General features: G+C 41.1%; 1 protein-coding gene across 1 annotated transcript in view; it reads left to right on the top strand.

Annotated features, from left to right (window-relative positions):
* Positions 1 to 20,740, top strand: part of nav1a (neuron navigator 1a) — a 152,987-nt gene that overhangs the window by 34,205 nt on the left and 98,042 nt on the right. The window contains exon 4 of the mRNA XM_079587474.1: positions 4,488 to 5,252. Within this exon, the coding sequence (XP_079443600.1) occupies positions 4,488 to 5,252 (765 nt within the window). The remainder of the gene's footprint in view (positions 1 to 4,487; positions 5,253 to 20,740) is intronic.

Raw genomic sequence — 20,740 nt, 5'->3', positions numbered from 1 at the left:
TTTAATCGTAAGCTTGGCGAACAGTTTTGGAGAATTTGATGTTTCCCTATTCAAAGCGATAGGAGCTGCACTTGCATACCCGAGAGGCTTTTCAAAGATGGCCGCCGAGTGAAATGACTTGTCTGAAAGGGACTTTGGTTTTAGTTAGTGGGTTATAATAAAGACTATTTTGTTGTCTACTCCTTTGCCATGCGATTCCTATACAACCTACGCCTGACAACTACTGTATAAGAGCCGCACAAGGACACGCATTAAGACATTTTTAATAATGTCTTCGGCTCATTTCATGCCTGCTTTGTCTCTTTGGGTCAGTGCTTTGGAAAAGAAAGCCCATTGAGTGACCAGTGCTCATTTAGGGAGCAGATATCATAGTTTGGCACTAATCGTAAAGTAAGAATTGCATTCTAACGCAAATGTTCTTGTAACACGTGGGCCAACCCGATAATCAGATATGACTCAATTCAGGACCTTATATAATATAATATAATATTAGAATAGAATAGAATATGATTTTTTTGCAGCTAGCCTGAGAATTATTTTTGTCATATCTGGATGTTTTATTATTTTTTTGGCTCAGAGCATTGCCTGACAGCCGGCGGGAGTATTTTTCTTTAAGGTCATCTTGTACTTTTGAATCCAGTAGAACATAGCAGTTTATTTGAAAACAGATAGCGTGGTCAGTTAACACTTTACACTGCTATGTGGGACAGTAGAGAGAAATGTGCTTCCTTGTTTCCTATAATAACCATATTTTACAGACATAAAAAGAAGTACAGTATGTGGGGGAGTAGTATGTGTAAGATATTACAGGAATTGACGCACAGCCGTACGAGAACACATGAGTAGGTAGCCAATGAGGTAGAGGTCGTGAATCTATGGCCCAGCATTAGTCTGGCTTGTAGAGAGGATTTCCTCCTAGTTCCTCTGGTCTCTGTGGCTTTGTTTGGAAACATCGGCCCTTGGACTGAGTCATACTCGGGTGTGGTGTAGTTTAACCATCAGTAATAGGATATTTTCCTGTTTAAGAAAGTTTTAACAACTGGAAAACAGTAAACAGATATGCTTGGTTTAAGCCAAAGAGATACATTTATTCAACTAAGTGTTATGTGAATTTTAGACAGAACTTTTGGCCAAAGCTGAATAAAATTAATGCATAATATTATCACCTTATAAAGTTTTGCTTTCTTGGCCTTCTATATTGATTCCATATTTTGGGAATTTTGGACACTTATGGCCATGGTTACGGTGATGGCAAAATTAATTTTATAAAATAATTCTCTAAAGGTTCTAGTGCAGTCTTGTTCTGGAAAGTAGCAGTGTCTTAATTCTCCCTATGGGGAAATTACAGAATAGATGTCAAGGCATAACAATACACTGAAAAAAATGTAGAGTTTACTTTGAACCTATTTTCACTCAGAAATATTTGAGTAATTTCACAAAGAAATGGAAGAAGTAGACATTTAAAAAAAATAATAATAATAATACAGTGTAGACAAATGTACAAGTAATCATGGGACACCAAAATGTCTCCTTTTAATATGTAATATATATGTTTTATAGAAAATATATTTGTCAAGACACTTTTATACAGCAATCTCTTTGGAAAGTTACAAAATGACAAATGGGTCATATAATTGGACTTTGAATGTTTGACTCAAGCTAAATTCTGAGTTACTCTGAAGTTTGTCCAGCAATTTTGCAATGGTGTCTGGGTCTTCAGCGCAGGACAGTCGGCTCAGTGTTGGAGCCCCACAAGTAAGAGACGAAGTGGCGACCTGTGGTGAAATTTACGTGAGTGCGCTATCTTGAGCCCACGGTCAAAACAGAGTGCTGTTTATAAGCGAGAGCTTCCCCATGAACAGATCTAGCTCTGTGTGTTATTCCTTGCACTTTATATCTGGTGTGACATTAATGTCTCTACTGGGAGGAACTTTGGACTAGCCTGCTGGTTTGGATATGTTTTTCTCCTTGAATCACGTCTGACATTAGAAACACGAAGTTAGAATGAGGTTAACACATTCGGTGTACATACTAATTCGTCCAGGACTATTTTTTTTTTTAAATGGAATGATACTTTAAATCATGTACTGTTATACTTTCCTTTGATAAAACAGGCAGAACAACTTGCACTGAAGGAGAGTCATATTTAGAGACAGAATATCATTGAGATGGGCTTTTTGAGCAAGCAACCACCTAGCAACACCTTAGCAACTACCCAGAGCATGGCAACTTCAACATTCTAAAAACTAATCAGACCATTTTAGTGGGAAATTCTTCAGAATATATTAAGAGTAGTTTGTGTTACTATTGTTGTTGTATAATGCTCCTGTGGTCTTCAAAAAGGGCCAGAAATTGAATTGACTGACTGACCAGTAGTATGCAAATCTATATCTTTTAAATACTGTTCATAACGGTCTCTAAAGGGTAGCACCAACACTGTTTTCTTTTAAAGCTGTTTGCTGCATTTGAATATTTCCGTTTGCCCTTTGGATTTCTGCCCAAAAACTGCAAAGATATTTCAGAAACTTTCATAGACTTTATTCAGCGATTTTCTTATTGACTCGTTTAGTACTGGTTTTTAAGTTGCCATCAGGAATTAGTGCATTAAGTGCATGATAAGAAGAAATGGAGGTATTATGCATATTAATTAATGGATAAGGTAATGCACCACCCTGAAAGCATGCACTCTACTTGAGCCTATTGATTGATTGATAGATAAATGTTGAGACATAAGTTGAGTTTATGTTATTAAGTGCAATAGTAGTGCCTCTACAGTTATTTGCAAGCTTGATAAGAATACAGAGAGAACGATAACTTGAGTTGCATTATCAAACCTGTGTCCTTGAGCTAAGATGTTGTATGAGGTCAGTTATTTCCACTTGGATGGTCTGTTTGGTAGAGCTTGGCCTTGTTGAGATGAAATGACAGAACTAAGTAGAGCACTCTCAAAATTGATTCAAACATGGCTAGATCCCTTTCGGCTTCAGAGGGAAGGAACTGTGTGCGGTCTTGTGTGTATCGTACTTTTGTGACATGCCCTTCCAAACGCTGGTGAAAAATTAGGTCCATCCTCTGAGAGAATGGCGGTTGTACTTTCCAAGGCTCAATCTTTTTTTCATGGGGGTAATTCACTGTGACACATCAGAGCCAATACCTAATTGTCTATAGAGTTGTTCTAGCCTGATGTGTCATGCTAAGTGTAATTTTTTTAAAAGATACAGTAGGGCACCAGTGGCAAACTTGGCTCCCCGGATTAGATAAGATATGACTAGAAAAAAAGAAAACACTTTTAATATTGTTATTTTTTGTGTGTGTTTTTAATAACATTAATTTTTAATGATAATTTTAATGAATATATATTTTTTTATATATTTGTTGTTATATCCAGCTTTAAATCCAGTTTTAATATATCATAAATTATGTTTTTTAAATTAATCCAGCTAAAGTATTTAAATTAACTTTTGTTCAGTTTTGAGTGATATGAGTGTGGGTAGATGTTGACTGAATTTTCCTATCTAAAGTAAATTATCTTTGGAATGTGTGACTCAACGGGACTGACATAATTTAGGTATGTGAATGGAAGATCTCTGCCATGTTTTATATGTGCAAATTAATTATAAAAGTGTTGTAAGGGTATGATGCTTCCGGTCATGGCCGTTACAGACGGTTTAAGATTCTGACAAGTAGTAAACATGCAGCAAAAACAATTTTTACAGAAGCTCCTAGATATTCTAAAATAGTCATTTAAAACAGTTTCCATAATGTAACATTTCTTAAAATCAACACAAGTCTGACAGCATAACGTTACTAGTGATTATGTCCTTGCAGTGAAAACATTATTGGTTTTATGATAATATTGCATTGTAGTGAACCAAAAGAGAGCCAGTAAAGGAAGCATGCTGACAGGCAACGGTTTAAACCACAGGTCCTTCATACGATAACACTTGTGCAGGGGAGCAGTATAGCATCTTTAGAGTGGGTGTGCTGGAGAGAGAAAGAGGAAGAGAGAGAGAGAGAGCCAGAAGAGAAGCGGGAGGAGGAGGAGGGTGTGTGTGTGTGTTTGAATGAGTGCGGGGGAGCAAGGGGAGGGACCGTTTCTGCGTCTGTCTTCTCTGTCATTCTGCTGCTGCACAGCAAAGCAGCGAGACACTGCTGAAGGGAGGAGAGAGAAAGAGAGAGACAGAGAGAGAGATAAAGATAGAGAAAATGAGTGACTGGGTAGCACTAGAGCAGCTGCAACTGAGGCAGTCTAACTGAGAGGACCCAGATGCTGGATTTACATGCTAAAGACACCAGCTTCACGGATTACCTCTTCAATACAGGATCTACTGACTGGTCTTTCTCTATGTGTTGTTGGAGAGCTAGTTCTCCCTGTGATAAGGATTTGGCAGCAAGCGACAGAGCTTGCAAACCTTGCACCTTGTCTCTTTTTTTGCTCTATTGTAAAACCCTTTGACTCACTGATGCTTTTACATGGTTTCACGCAGGAGGAATGCTTGGGGGTAGCCCAAGAGGACAAGGAGTAGATCTGGAGACTGAGGCTGACAAAACCTCCAAAGCCAAGACCCCTCAGGGCCAGGCGGGTGCCAAAGGAGTTGGGGGCATGGCTGCGAAAAGGGGCAAGTCAGGGCTCCCACAGGCTACTCCTCGGGCTGAGCTAAAGGTCTACCGAGCAGGAAACTCAGAGGGTCGTCTTCCAGTTCCTAGCAACCTGCGCAAGCAAAAGTCCTTGACCAATCTATGCGTGCTTACGGACGCTGAGAAGAAGATGCACCTGTACCAGCCCAAGTGGTCGGATGATATGGAAAAGCCTGGGGCAGGTCAGAACAAGTCAGGCAAGCTCAAGGATGCCGGAGTGGGTACTGGCAAGGGTATCCCTCTTTCCAAAAACCTTTCCAAGTCGGAACATTCACTGTTTCTAGGAAAGCCAAAACCCTTTAACCCACCTTCCAAGCTGGGGAAACCTAGCCGGATACCTAAGGGTCCTTATGCTGAGGTCAAACCCATCAGCAAAGCTCAAGAGCTGGCAGATGATAGCAAGTCGGATGATGAGATCTTCACCAGCAAGGCTAAGGCTAATGGTAAGAAATCTGTAAATTGCACCTCGGGAGCAGCCACACCAGGTGGAGGTGGAGGGAGCAAAGATGCACCAGAACCAGAGGAAGGAGACAAGACCTTCCTAAAGGTGGACCCTGAACTGGTTGTAACGGTACTTGGGGACCTGGAGCAGCTTCTCTTCAGTCAGATGTTGGGTAAGTAATAATAAGATCCCATAATCCGCTTGCAATGCTGAGGAATGAGCAATGCTGCCTGGCTGACGGATCCAGCATCACCTCTATAGCTCAACCCAGCCCTGCTCTTGCTTAGCAACCAGCTCGCTTTCTATTTCTTATTCATCCTGTGCTGCTCACATAACTATGCACATTTTCTTTATTCATACATCTGTTCTTGGCTCAAAGCTGCATCTGCATGTTGGTGATTTTGATCGTTGCATTTCAAACACTGTGTGGTTCCATTGAACAATCGCTGCATCCCTTTTTGTTTACATTGCAAGCTCATGCCTTGCATCTGTGCACGTATTGGATGAGACCAATACGTGCTCCAATCGGGGGGTAGGGGTTGATCTAGGGGTATATTTGCCTTACCATTGTAGTAGAGTTGACATACTGCCCTAATCTTCAGAATGTGTGTCCTTAGCTCCTGGTTTGGACGGCTACATTGAATAACTATTTTTGCAGATATTTTACCAATTCTACATCAATGATAAGCCTCAGTTCAGCACACATCATTGTAAATAATGTAAACAAACAGGCACAGTTAAGTAAATGATGCTTGGTGTCATTGTGGGAACTTAAAAATAAACCTCGCTGGGTTGAATTGTTTTCAAGTCATGGTGGGCAACATATTTAGCCTTGCCGCTGGTGCCATTGATCTCTGGGGCAGTTGACAGATGGTCCCCCTCTCTTTTCCTCTCTCCCCTTCCCTCTCCCTCTTTCTGTTACCGGGGTACTTCAAAAGAGAAGAATAGGGATGTCACACTCTTTGAGAAGGTCAGTGACTCAGAATGAGATGGCAACGACACATGAAGATTGTGCGTTTTGTTTTTATTTAAGAATACATTAACAGTGCGGTGACTTATTAGCTATTTACCTTTGCGCTCAGCTATTGTTCAGTCATCTACCCTCGCTAGGTAGTCACATGATACTTTAATATTTAACATGGTAAGTGATGATTTGAGTGTGATTAGCAATTAGAAATTCTCTCTCAACAATTTGACACTGAACAATAGTCTAAATGCTAAGGTAGTGCCTCAGTGTATTGCTTTTTATGTTAGAGCAGCCAAAAAGATGTGGTGTGAAGTGAATCCATTGACTTGAGATATAAGAAAATGGAATTCAGTCTATTAGCTATACTCATTTCCCCTCCTTCCCTGGAGCTTATTTTGACCTTGCCGCCCGACACCTGCTGAGGGATGGGGGTGGGCGGAATTGGGAAAAAAATGGTTTTATATTGTACGGCTGATCCGGATTTTATATTCTTTTCAACATCTTGACCTCCGTACATTACTGTTGATTCCTTTAGCTTGTGCTGCCCACCAGGGTTTGCTGTGCAAGCAAAGGTTCAAAGCTTCCCTCTGGGGTTTGAAACATGCATGTGTGACTGACTGCATTAGTATTGCTTGGCTACTGCCTCTGCTTTTGACTCCACAAAACTCAATTACACAAGACACCATGCCTTCAGTAAGTGTTGATGTGACACTGGTTGTTGTGAGGGATTCCTTTTTGCAATCACGAAGTACTGCCCAATACAAAATAGATTTTTTTCTGTTTTATTTTGGCTATTTGTACAGTTTTAATGATAGCTGTCTGGTAGGAGATGAGACAGGAAAACACAGAAATAAGGTGGGGGAAGAGGATCAGGAAATGTTAAGATAGGTGATACGAGGTCAAGCACCGTAGTTGGTTGAAATATGAGTGCTGCCCACCAAGCAACATCTTTGATACAACTCAGAATAGTTTGATCAGTATAACTGGCAAGTCAAGCCAACACTTTATAATTATGTAAATTCGGTCTCCAGTTGGAAATATGGAAACATTCTGCTTAAGTGCTCAGATGCCTTTGGTATTAGACAGTGATAACTGGGAGCCACCAGTGGAGGGTTAAGAGAATCACTACTAAGATCAGATGGAAAACCGAAACATATCTTCTAAATACTTAAGGAACTTGACAGATGCTTCTTACTTTGTGTTTATAAGAGCTTTATCAAACCAAATATCCTGCCGTGCACACTAAAACTCCTTTTAAATAAATGACACCACAGCTTTTGGATTTGAGGATTAACGGCACATGAAGATAATGAAGACTTGCAAAAAAAAAAGTTGCACAAAAAGTTTTAACCAAAAATATGTCCCTGGAAATTATTTTAGCAATCCAATAAAATCCTGATGAATAAAACCAAGCCCCACCCTCCATTATTTGGAATTGAATATTCGTTTTCGCTCGAAAATGTGTGCTAAATAATGTGTGTTTTATCTTGTATGTAGTTTTAATCCGCTTATATACACTATTAGATTATTACATTATTATTACATATTACATTATTATTAATTTAATAAAACAGTGTCTCATTCTGCTATTGAAGGGTGTGTCTCAGAGCTGAGAGCCTCTTACCGGGGGCACTTTACTGCTATCTTTTTGTTCATCATCATTTCCATCTCTGCCTGGCTTGAGATCTGGGTTGCAGTAGCACTAGACTGGACATGATTGCTGCTGACAGCCACATTCAGGGTGAGGCTACTGTGCTTGTTTGGATCTACAAAATAAAGTCGAAAAGTAGAACTTGGCAGCCCAATTATAATGATACAATAAAACAATACATTTATCTCATTTTCGTGTTAAGACTGCAGTCAATCGAATCCATCTCCTCTAGGACAAGGCACAATGACCTGGAAGCATTTCGTAAGTCATGGCACAGGATACCCTCATTTCCTGTATGGGATATTGTTGGGCTGTTATGCACGATAAATGTGTGTCCACATTAAATTGCCTGTAGACCGGTGCATTGGGCAGTTAGAGAAATGATAATGTGCAGGAAATGGGTTTGTTAATTCAAGCGGCCCCTTTTAAAAGGGAACCATCACTAATATGCAGTGGTTTTGCTGTGCATATTATGTTTTCCTGAGCATGACAAGCCAGGAAATTGTCGCAAGGGTTAAAGTCAAACTGACTGACATCCCAGCATGCTGCAGGCCTCCTCTTCACAGTCCACATGATTTCATTTCAACCAGGTCTGGTTGTGTAAGAGCTGATCTCAAGGGAAATCACAGACATACAGCTATGCATGCATACAGCTTTTATTTAAATGTATAAAGGAAGGTGTATATTATATTTGTGGTGGTCATCATTAGTTCTCTGTTCCCAAACCTAGTGACCTATGTAGGGAGCCTCCCTACATAGGCAGAAATAGGCATCATAGTCACTGGACTGCCACCAAAGTTGTGAAAGGTAGGCAGCATAATTATACCTTCAAGATACTGTTTTAGTAAAATTATTTTGACACTTAACATAAATCCTGCGTGGAGAGGCAATACCAACATTGAAACCAGCATTGCAACAAGCTCAGTATATACTGTGTATGCAATTCAAATCAAATGCCTACTAGTATAATAATACGAGGCATAATCAGAGGTGTCAAAAGTATTCACATTCATTACTCAAGTAGAAGTACAGATACTAGGGTTTAAAATGACTTCTGTAGAAGTTGAAGTATCAACTCAAGCTTTTTACTCAAGTAAAAGTGTAAAAGTACATGGTTTCAAAACTACTTAAAGTATAAAAGTAAAAGTAATGCTTAGTAAAAGCTTAGACCGCGCCAAAGGGGCCTATAGTGCACCCCACCTCCTCAAAAAATAAATAAATTCTAAGGCCATAATGACTATAATGTTTTATATATTAAAATGTAAATGTTGAAAAACTTGTGAGGCACTAGGCTATAGCTGTATAATAGGTATACCTGTTTCAGCCACATATAAGGATTTCGGATATTGCCATCTTTGTGGGGATATTTTGACACTATAATGGTTGCGCGCACACACACACTCTCTCTCTCCCACACACACACTCTCTCTCTCTCACACACACACGCACGCACTCTCTCTCTCTCTCACACACACACACACTCTCTCTCTCTCCTCTCTCACACACACACTCTCTCTCTCTCTCTCTCTCTCTTCTCTCTCTCTCCTCTCTCACACACACACTCTCTCTCCTCTCTCTCTCACACACACACTCTCTCTCTTCTCTCTCACACACACACTCTCTCTCTCTCTCTCTCTCTCTCTCTCACACACACACACACACACACACACTCAGTCTCCCTCTCACACACACTCGCTCTCTCACACACACGCACACACTCTCTCTCACCTCTCGCGCACGCACAAACACACTAACGATTATGTTTGCCACTTATCCCGCGATTGTCATACAGTAGGCAATATTGTAAAAACGGCTGTCCCCAAAGCAATATTTGACGCGATTTGCCCCGTATTGTTGAGCACAAAACTGTTGATTTCTCCCTCGCTTACCGCATCTACAGTAGGTTTCCTTCGGAGGAGTTTTGCCGCTTCGCACAAACCAAATGTAACTACAGCGCGCCGCGCGGACAGCCTCTCACAAGTTAGAAAGAAAACACAAAGCCAATCAGTTTAGCGATGTGTGTTCAGGAGGCGGGACTCAGATCTATTGTAGTATAATTGGCCATTTTTTGAACGACGACAAGCAAGAATGAAAACAAGCGGGAATGAAAACAAGCAGAAATGAAATAGGAGTAACGAGGCTATTTTTAAAATGTAAGGAGTAGAAAGTACAGATAATTGCGTGAAAATGTAAGGAGTAGAAGTAAAAAGTCGGCTGAAAAATAATTACTCAAGTAAAGTATAGATACCCAAAATTTCTACTTAAGTAATGTAACGAAGTATTTGTACTTCGTTACTTGACACCTCTGGGCATAATACATTAAAATTGTACACTTTTTTACTTTGTATAAGGTGAGTTGATTCTGCTGTGTGCTAACAAATTTATAGCGTTGTAACAATGTATAGATACAGTATATACTATATACTATAGAATTAAACGTAACTTTTTTTATCTGTTGACCAAAACATGGTTCTGATGACCAGATTTCACTTAATGGCAAAACATGGTGAGAACAGGAATTGAAAGAGGAACCACAAATAAAGGTCAAGTTTTGGTTCGACAAACTCTGTGGAAACACGCACAACCTGACCGTCTCCATTTTGTGACCATTGAGTCGATGATGTACTGTTTTGACGGCCAACAGATTCATAATGCGATTACTGTCATGACCAACATCTCCATGCCTCAGCATGCTGCGTGCGACTAATGCAATCTAAGTCCCAATCAAATTTCTGTGTGTTTGCAAAACGGAGTGGAAATAATCTACTCATTTATGGATTCAACAATCTCTTAAAACATTAAGAAATGTTGCGAAAACATCTTTGGGTATTTGTTTTGTCTATGTATTTGCAGTTTCAGCCTGTTCAGCACAGACTGAGTTTAAGTCCTCAACCGACTAGAGCTGGAAGCATCCCTATATTTAAGCACATTGTAAAATAACTCAAAAGAGCAATACTTTCCAGGACATTTCCATGTAAAATAGTCAACTCTTGGATGGATGCACATATTTAGCCTGTTTTATGTCAGTTAAGTTAGAGCTGTTTTGTGGGTCTTGCTCAAATGTCCAGTTATTTTTCAAGTCAAGTGGTGGTTTATGAGCAGTAGTTGCACAGTCCTGTTTTTGAAGGCCTTAATTGTTTTGCGGTTGAGACGGCCCCCGCCATTACAGCTTTTTTTCAGTCGTTAGAAAACACCACATAAACAGCATTACGTTTTCCTGTCGTATATTCTGGATGTTGGCTGCTTAAAACACTCCTGGGAAAATTATTGCGTAAGCTTTTCTCAGTTTTATGTGAAGACATATCTTGGGTTTGCCTGGGTGAATATAGGGTAAGAAATCAACTCTTTTCCCAGTAACCACAATTAGTGTTCTAATATCTAAAGTTATCATTGCTCTAATATTACAGATAACAAACCCAGACAATGAAACGTGAGGTGACTATTTACGTTCTGCTGTACTTTTATCGAAACAAACTCTACTGTCTAAATCTAATATCGCCCCAAATTTGTTGAAAATGATTTACTTCAGCTGTGAATGGCCCATAAAGCAATAGCTGCCAATGTATACAACTATACAGTGAGGCCGCTCAAATTCTTTAAAAACTCCACTGGTCTAGAGTAAACACTTACACGAGAATGAGATTGTTGGTCTTTGTCACAGATGTGCTGTTTGTCAATGGCAATAAAGGCACCACCGCACAGCTGCCACCACATCTTTACACAAGCCATTATCAATTCAAACATCCCAATGTCTCTCTTAACTCCATTAACAATGGATTTAGCAAAACGATGGCTGTTTTGGCACACACGTGACAAAGTCATAGTTCGATCAGGCATGCATGGTTGGTCAGATTTAGAACTGGTTCACCTTAAATCCATGATTATTGTAAATGATAAAGTTCCAAGCCTGTTTAATCAATGACCCTATTCAATCAAATTGACTCATCTTGTCATGGTCTCCCCTACATACAGTAGGAGTAGAAATTCTTAAATCTTTGAGAATAATAGGTAATTTACTTTTGTGTCTTCTCTGCTGCATACAACTCTGTGCGTACTATGCATTCAAATATTCCTCTTAGCTGCTTTAAGCCAGATCTCCTCATGCTTTAAGAAGACTGGAGAGTCCTTGTTAAAAGCAATAATTTCGCCCCAAAGGGGAAAGAAGCGGTTGATCTCGTGTTCCCTCCACACATGGTCTCCAGTTCCACAGCTGGTCTCTTTGACCCTACATGGTGTGATGGGATCACTTTGGCCTGAGGTCATTTCAGAGTTATGATGTTTTTGTTTGTCAAACAGCATTGCACCACCTCTTGCCTCCTTGAGCTTCAGAAGAAATTGAGCAACACTTATGTTCAATCTTTGGCAAGAAAACATTGTTCCACATGGACCTCTTTTTACTACTCTGTCTTCATTGAAAATGTGTCCGCTGGTCGTAGTAATTGGGTACAACAACAGCTGGGTTGGACCTCCTTAAGTCTTGAGAGGCTTGCAAGAGATGCAGCTGTGGTGTTGGAGGTTTCTCTGTGCCAGTCAGTTTACAAACCCTGCAGTTGTTTGGGCATCACTCCCACTTCACTGTTCCCTGCCCTTGGTCATGTAGGGATTCTTCGCCAGACATGCTTCTGGTCAGTTGTGAGTGGTGTGAAATAAGCTTCCCCTGAGGGACGACATGAGGGTCTTGCCCCACCTTACATCTCTGAGTTATTACATCCTTACACACCCACTCGTTCTCTTAGGTCAGCTAATCAACTGCTCCTATATGTGCCCAAAACAATTCGTAAACTCAGAGGGGATCGCGCCTTTGCTGTGGCAGCTCCAAAATAGTGGAATGATCTGCCGCAGCCAATAAAACAGGCCACTTCGATTACTCGTTTTAAATCTCTCTTAAAAACCCATCTTTTTTCTTTGGCCTTTAACACCAGGAGTTGACATTTTGTTTATTTTATTGCCTTTTTATGGTTTTTGGTTGTGCTTCATATGGTTTGTTCTTAATTTATTTCACATTGTATTTTATGTTGTATGAATTGACCATTCGCAAAACCCCGCCCTCTAACGGTTCTCGTCCAATCCTAGATCAGAAACTGTAACTAAGGAGGAGGACCTCCGTCAAACATTCCGATTTCAGCAAGATTTGTTGCTGTATTTTATGATTGCTTGCAACTATTATTAAAAAATAGGCTACAAACACGTTTCACTACGGCACTGCGGCCCCTCATCAGTCAGCAAACAAGAGGGAAAAAAAAGAGAAAGAGCACGGACTTACTAATGACGAAACTTTGATGTGGTTGAACAGGTACACAGTCACAAATTCCTCTGGAACTCAAACATTAAACTTCAAAACAAAGTTTGCGCAGTTGCACAACTATTTACACAAATATATCCTTCTCAGTCGGCTACGAGTTATGAAGAGAACCGCATCGAGAGTTGATGGTTTCAGCGCGTCCTCTGATTGCAGTGTTGTGACGGAAATAGCGCGCGCGGGAGCACATGCGCAAAACAGTTTTGTAAAATGATATATGATCAAATAAAAATTATTGATATATAATTTTACAAAACTGTTTTGTGCATGTGCTCCCGTGCGCTATTCTGTCTATACTTTCTGTCGTGCCCTGGAGGATATGTCTGCTGCATTACTCCAAAACCAATCACTTAATGTATGGATCTCAACCCAGCCATGGCTATGGTTCTCAATTGTTTGACGGGCATAGTAACAATAACTAAGGGGCGTGGCTTTTGCGAACGGTCAATTGTGTTGTGTCTTGTTCTGTATATTCATGTGTGCAGCACTTTGGTCTACTTCGGTCGTTTTAAAGTGCTTGATAAATAAAGTTGAGTTGAGTTGAGTACTACAAGCCACAGTAACATATTGTCAACAGATACTTGCAGTCCTCTGAGAGCTATACGACTTAAAATAAATGTAAAGTTTCCCTTCGCCATGTCAGATGCATTCATGAATAGGAAGCCATCTTTTCCAATCGTCACAATAAGAAAGACATTATGGCCCAAAACTTGTGTCCAGTAGGGTGGATGCAGTGTTGCAGCCTGGCTTTATTGTGTTTAAATGTCACTACAATTTTCCCAGCCTTGGTGTTGTGAGAAATATTTCCCTTAGCTTTTCTTTCTTGGCTGAATATCTCTGAACATCAAATCAGATTCGTCATGGCAGTAGGTCTTTTTTTTTTTTTGGCGACTATTTCAGTAGAATTTCTCAGCTGTTCTGATTCAGTTCAGCCTCTTACATGATTTTGTAAAAAGTGTCATGGGATTGCAACATGAGTGAGGCAAGATAAGGAAGTCTTATAATACTTTCTGGAAACAACACCGGCATGATAAGACCAGAGCATCACAGTTTTCTTCCTCTGTAGTTATCCCCCAAGGATATTATTGTGATTTTGTGCGGATATGCCAGTCTGTCTTCTCATTTCCCGTGGTGTGTCTTCTACCATTTGTCTGAAGCGTCTGCAGGACACTCTATTGTTATTTAAGAGTCCCTTCATTGACCAGATGCTGTGTGCTTGCGTGTGTACATGTCTTCCTGTTTTTATGTTGTCGAGGTCACCACTTTGGAGTTGAAAAACACAGACACAGAGTCATAGGGTAAACTAGAAATGAAACAAACTTTTGGTGGAGGAGCGGGTAAATTAAGTCTGAAATTAATTCCTACTCAGAGTAATTTAAGAGTATCGCATTGTATTGTTAATTATTTTCTGGCACAATGCTAGGCCATTAAACTACATTAACATCCCTATGGGATTAATTTGGACTTATTTAGATCCCTGTCACCTAGAATACCTTAATTAACCAATTAAAAATTATAATAATAATAATAATAATAAGTTTAATTTATATTGCACTTTACACGTGAACAAACATGTCTCAAAGTGCTACAGTTGCACAGGTAAAAACACAGATCATAAAAACAGTAAAAAACAGCAAGAAACAAAATTATATTAAGAAAATGCAGTAAAAAATAAGTAGGTCTTTAGTTTGTTTTTAAAAACCTCTATAGGCTGTGGCGCCCTCAAATTGTTGGGGAGGGCATTCCACAGTCGAGGCGCAGCCGCCTGGAAGGCCCTATCTCCCATAGTGCAGAGTTTGGACTTGGGGACCTGGAGTTTGTGGTTGTCAGAGGAACGGAGATGTCGGGTAGGGTTGTGTCTATTTATGAGTTCTTTGAGGTACAATGGTGCGCTGCCATAGACACACTGATAGGCCAGGAGACAGATCTTATACTCAATCCTGAACCTAACAGGAAGCCAGTGAAGTTTATGGAGGATGGGTGTGATGTGCTCAGATTTGCGCACCCCCATCAGGATCCTGGCAGCGCAGTTTTGAATACTCTGCAGTCTCTGCAGGCTCCTGCCAGGGATCCCGATGAGGAGTGCATTACAGTAGTCGAGCCTGGAGGAGACAAAGGCATGAACCAGCTTCTCTGCATCAGAAAGAGAGAGGGAGGGGCGGAGTTTGGAGATGTTCCGGAGGTGAAAGAATGCAGTCTTACAGATAAATTGGATGTGGGTGTTAAATGATAGGTGTGGGTCAAATCGAACTCCCAGGTTTGTTATAGAGGATGTGAGAGGAATTTCGTGGCCAGCAAATGAGTAAACGGTCAAGGGGGAGGATCGGAGTTGGTGTGGGGTCCCAATGAGGAGACCTTCAGTTTTGGAGCTGTTTAACTGAAGGAAGTTGTCAGTCATCCATGCCTTTGTCTCCTCCAAGCAGACAGATAAAGTGGAGAGTGATGATGCGGAAGATGTGGGGTCCAACCTGACATAGAGCTGAGTATCATCGGCATAGCAGTGGAAAGCAACTCCATGCCTGCTGATGATGTGGCCCAAGGGGAGCATGTAAATGGAGAATAGAGTGGGGCCAAGGACCGAACCCTGAGGCACTCCACATGTAACTGTGTGGGGCCTCGACCTGGCTCCCCCCAGGGCCACATACTCAACTCTATCAGTCAGGTAGGACCGAAACCATTGTAATGCTGTGTGTGAAATGCCAATAAAGTGTTGCAGACGGTGGAGGAGGATGATGTGGTCAACAGTGTCGAAGGCGGCTGAGAGGTCCAGGAGCAGGAGGAGGGATGGAGAGCCCTGGTCAGCAGCCACAAGCAGATCGTTGAAAAAATTGTCTGTTCCTTGGCTCTGGTAATAAAACATGGAACATAAAAACAATTATAGATGGAAATCGACCATCATTTACAAAAGACCAATGGATCCAACAAGAGTGCCATGCTGTGCTTTGTTTTGCACAGTTCACTTTCCAAACAAGCCCTTTTTGAAAAGTGGTGCAGTTCTGCCAAAAAATAGTCTTCAGAGCTGTTAGCACACTTTGACATCCATTTAGTTTGTCCATTTCACTTATTGCTCTCACAGCATTCTCAGAAAGGCCAAAAGACGGTTCCAGTAAGCATCGGTCTACACCCTATTAGCTACTCTATTGACAGGCTATGCGTCAGCTACTCATTAGGAAGACACTGTCTGTCTTTAAAGCTGTTGAGACTGTGTGGCAGCCTTGGGTTTAGATGGTACTTTAAGCTGGTAGTGTATTTCAGAGATGAAAACGCTTCACAGTCTTGTGTTCAGATGTTGTACTATTGGGTTCTACACTGTAGAAATGTCTTGGAAGTTCTGCAGGATGTTTCAATTACTGGAACTGTGATTCCCGCAGTTGGATTCTCACCTCTTCGGGAGACTCTAGAGGTCCATAGATTTGGAGCATGCAGATCCAGATGATGTGGTCTTTAGGGTTAGAATGCATGACTTACTACTTATTTTTAATATATGTTATCTGATCTAACCGACTCTGTGTGAGTCGTCTTCTCAAAATGTCAACATTTTGGTGTTGAGAGGATTATTAAACCAGGAAACTGTATTTAAATGCCATCTAGCTATCTGTTTGACAGTTCTCTATTGCATGTCCCAAATCTTTTCTAAACAATAAAGACCATGAAATCACAATCCAAGTTCTAGAGCCACTTCTGAGGGCCCCATAAATCCCAATTATACGCCAACCGTAATTATGGTATTACTGTTAATCTTTCATCCTGTGATAAACGGTCATTTTTAAACCCCTTTAAATGAGGTGTGACTTTGCCAGTGCAAGCATTTGACAAGTTCTTTATGTGGGTTTAGAAAGTATCCCATTAGAATGCAACACACTTTACAGCCTTCTTTTTTATTGTGTTCTCTTTTGAGCTAAATATACGTACAGTAGAGTCCTCCCATTCCTTTAGAAGCTTCCATTCTCCCCGTGCTTTGTCGTCACAGTATATTATTGTAACACACCAACTAAGCTACTGTTGGTTCTCTGTTTGTCGGCCTGATGCCACTTTTGGTTTCAAAGCATGTACCATTAGAATTCTCCCAGTGTCTCTGCTTTCCCCGGACAGTCTTGAATCAACTTGTATACCCCTGAATAGGCAGAGAAAAGAGAACGTCTGAATTGGTAGCGGCTGCTTTCAACTCTTACTCTTAGCACCCCATCACAAGTAGATGAGGGTGTAAAGAGGGGGAGGCAGGTGTACTGCAGTCCCCCCATCCACATTTAACCAGCTAGCCTTGATTCATTAGCTTCCCCCCTGAGAATGTGTTTGCGACAGGGGGAGAAATTTGCATCCCTAATTTCCTCATTCCCTCACCCCGGCTGCAGCTGGGTCCTCTGGGCCTGAGCCGATTTGGAAAACAGGAAGTCTAATGGTCTTGGACCTTTCCGTCAACCTTACCCCATGTAGTGGGGAGGCTTTAATTACCATAAACGAGAGCTGTGCTTAACAACTGCGTGGAATCGATTAGATGCAGCAGTGGGATTGGGGGTAGGAGGCCCCCTCCTTCTACAGTGGCTGATGTCTTTTGTTTCAGGATGTAGTATGTTATACATCCCTTTTTGGGATCCAAGAGCAGACATTTGCATCAAGAAAGGGCACCAGTTAAAGCTGACGCTTGTGAGAAATGCTTAATAATTATTTAATGCTTTTCAGTCTGCTCTGCAAGTCATGTGACTTAAGATCAGAGGTAATTGCAGTCGGTTGCATGACTGAACATGGACAAAGAGGATTTTTACAGAGCTTCTCGTGCGACTTCCATTGGCACAATCAGAACAAGATCTTTGGTCTTAAAGAAAGCCCATGTAACATAACTTTCATAGTGAGATCAGGTTGGAAATATTTTGCGTACAATAGTCTTTATCTGTTACTACTAACAGTTCAGCTGATATTATTATAGATAACTTCTTATCAACAGACATTTCATGTTTTGAGTTATTTCAAGTTCATATTGATTCAGATGTGACGGAAAATGGTGATATCTGGGTATTTGACATTTGACAATGACTGTGTGGCTTTAGAAAAATAAGTTCCTCTCATTTTATTTTGACTATTGATTATTTTTTCATCTAAATGTTAAAGGAAGCACTGCTTTTCTTGCCCTCTCAGAGAAAACACCTCTAATTAAGACATAAATAACATAAGACATAAATATGTTGCTTGTTAAACTCTAATAAACACTGGGAAAAGCTACAAACCCCCCAATGTTTTTCTGTTGCTAGTTTCAGTTGTCCTTCTGGTACTTTCATTGGGATGAATGTAGAGAGGGACGGATTTAAATCAAGCACAGATGAAATGAACTGTCCTAGAGTGGTCAATTCAAGTGTATCTAATATGATTTTAACTACTACTGCTCAGTGAATGAATGTGACTCTTGGGCATTTTGGATGGAGTGCCAATCTTTAAAGCATGGATTAATCCAAGCTGAAGAGGGAAGAGCCCACAAGCATGTGTGCCATCTAGTGTATGGTAGCAGACATGATAATCAAGCTATAGTGGGAGTCTAAACTGTCCCCAACATTTACATCTGTTTTTTTCAGTGGTCATATGAAGCGATTTGAATATATATTTTCTGGATTATATGTGAGTTTTGTTTACTTGTACACTCAACACCAGGATGTTGGAGTGCTTTGGATGGTTGACAAGGCATTGCTATGCAGTTCGTAATGTATTCTGGGTGGTTGTTAGGTTGCCAAGTTATTGTTAGTGTGTTTGGGATGGTTGCCAAGATGTTGCTATGCAGTTGCTATGGTGTTCTGGTGGCTGCTAGAGTGTTGCTACATGGTTATTAGAGTGTTCTGAGTTATTGCCAAGCAAGTCTATTGTGTTCAGAGTGGTTGCTAGGGTGTTGCAAAGGCATGGTGGTTGCTAGGTGGTTGTTAATTTGTTCAAGGTGGTTGCTAGGACATTGCTGTTTGGTTGCTATGGTGCTCTGGTGGTTCCCAGGGTGTTATGTGGTCGTTGGATAATTTCCAGACTTGCCAATGGTATTCAGGGTGGTTGCTAGGGTGTTCTTTTCAGTTTATAGATGGTTGTTAATCTGTTCAGGGTTATTGCCAGGATATTGCTATTCAGTTGCTATGGTGTTCTGGTGTTGTTACATGGTTATTAGAATGCTCTGGGTGATTGAATGTCCAGTCAATGGCATTCATAGTAGTTAATAGGGTGTTGCTTAGGTGTTCTGGTGGTTGCTATGTTATTGTTAAAGTGTTCATGGTGATTGCAAGGCCAGTCTATGATGTTTATGGTGTTTCTAAGGTATTCTGGTGGTTGCTAGGTGTTTGTGTGTGTGTTTAGGGTGGTTGCCAGGACATTGCTATGTAGCTGCTGGGGTGTTCAGGGGGATGCTAGGGTTTTGCTGCGTGTATGTTAGTGTTCTAAGAGATTGCCAGGCAAGTGCTATTGTGTTATGGGTGGTTTCTATGGTGTTTCTTAGGTGTGCTAGTGGTTGCAATGAGGTTGATAAGGTGTTCAGGGTGCTTGCCAGGCCAGTTTATGATATTCTTGGTAGTTGCTAGGGTGTTGCTAAGGTGTTCTGGTGGTTGCTAGATGGTTGTTTGTGTGTTTAGGGTGGTTGCCAGGGCATTGCTATGCAGCTGCTGTAGTGTTCAGGTGGATGCTAGGCTGTTGCTATGTGGTTAGAGTTTTCTAAGAGATTACCAGGTCAGTGCTATTGTGTTCTGGGTAGTTGCTATGGTGTTGCTAAGGTGTTCTGGTGGTTGCTAGATGGTTATTTGTATGTGTAAAGTGGTTGCAAGGACATTGCTATGCAGCTGATGTGGTCTTCGGGTGGATGCTAGGGTGTTGCTACGCGGTTATTGGAGTGTCTTAAGAGATTGCCAGGCCAGTGCTACGGTGTTCTGGGTGGTTGCTAGGGTGTTGTGGTGGTTGTTGTGATGTTTGGAGTGGTTGCTAGGTGAGTCACAATAACTCACCCCCAAGTCTCTGACATTCTGCCGTTTTTGGCATATCTGATCACAATTAATGGCATATAATATATAATAAGCGGTTTGTTCTACCTCTAAGCAAGCACCACAAATTACTGGATTCATATTTTTCTGGCACCCCCTCTGCTTGCCACAGGAGATAACCTTTAACATCTGAACAGCTTGACTACTTTAACTGCCACATAGTGCTGCAACGGTTCTGTGCGTTCAGTGACACCATCATCCCAGTATTGAGCTAATTCCCAAAGCCACTGAAATCAATAGTTCTTATATGTCACACCTCTTAATGGTGAAATCAATGTGATATGTTTTCGTGAGCATGTTCCTGCAGCATTGAGTGGTGCTGCCAGACTGGCTGTGCTTAGACTACAACCATCAGGGTGATGGACACCTCATAGGTTCATGACCTCTCTCTCTCTCTGCATAGGTCATTCCAGCACTGGCCAGCTGGACTGACCCGCAGGGGGCCGTGGGCGTGGGGGTGGAAGTGTGATGATCTTCTCAGTCTCCTTTCGTTACATCAGCGGTCAACAGCACAATTCACATGCATCCACTGCTAACTGGAACAATCCATGCACAATGTCCTATTACTGAGAGGAAACTCTCGGCTGTGGTTACAAATGTTTTGTTTTTTTGACATATAACTACACATAATTCTTCGAAATGCATGCTTATCTTTGACAGATGTGAATACTGAATCCATTAACGAATGGGAGCAAATCCGCTACGCATGTTTTCGGTGTAAAAGATCCGCTGACTCCAACATGTTCTC

Source organism: Phoxinus phoxinus (assembly GCF_949152265.1).
Source record: "Phoxinus phoxinus genome assembly, chromosome: 18".
Taxonomy (NCBI): domain Eukaryota; kingdom Metazoa; phylum Chordata; class Actinopteri; order Cypriniformes; family Leuciscidae; genus Phoxinus; species Phoxinus phoxinus.
The sequence above is the reverse complement of the archived record's forward strand: the minus strand, read 5'-3'. Positions and strand labels throughout refer to the sequence as shown.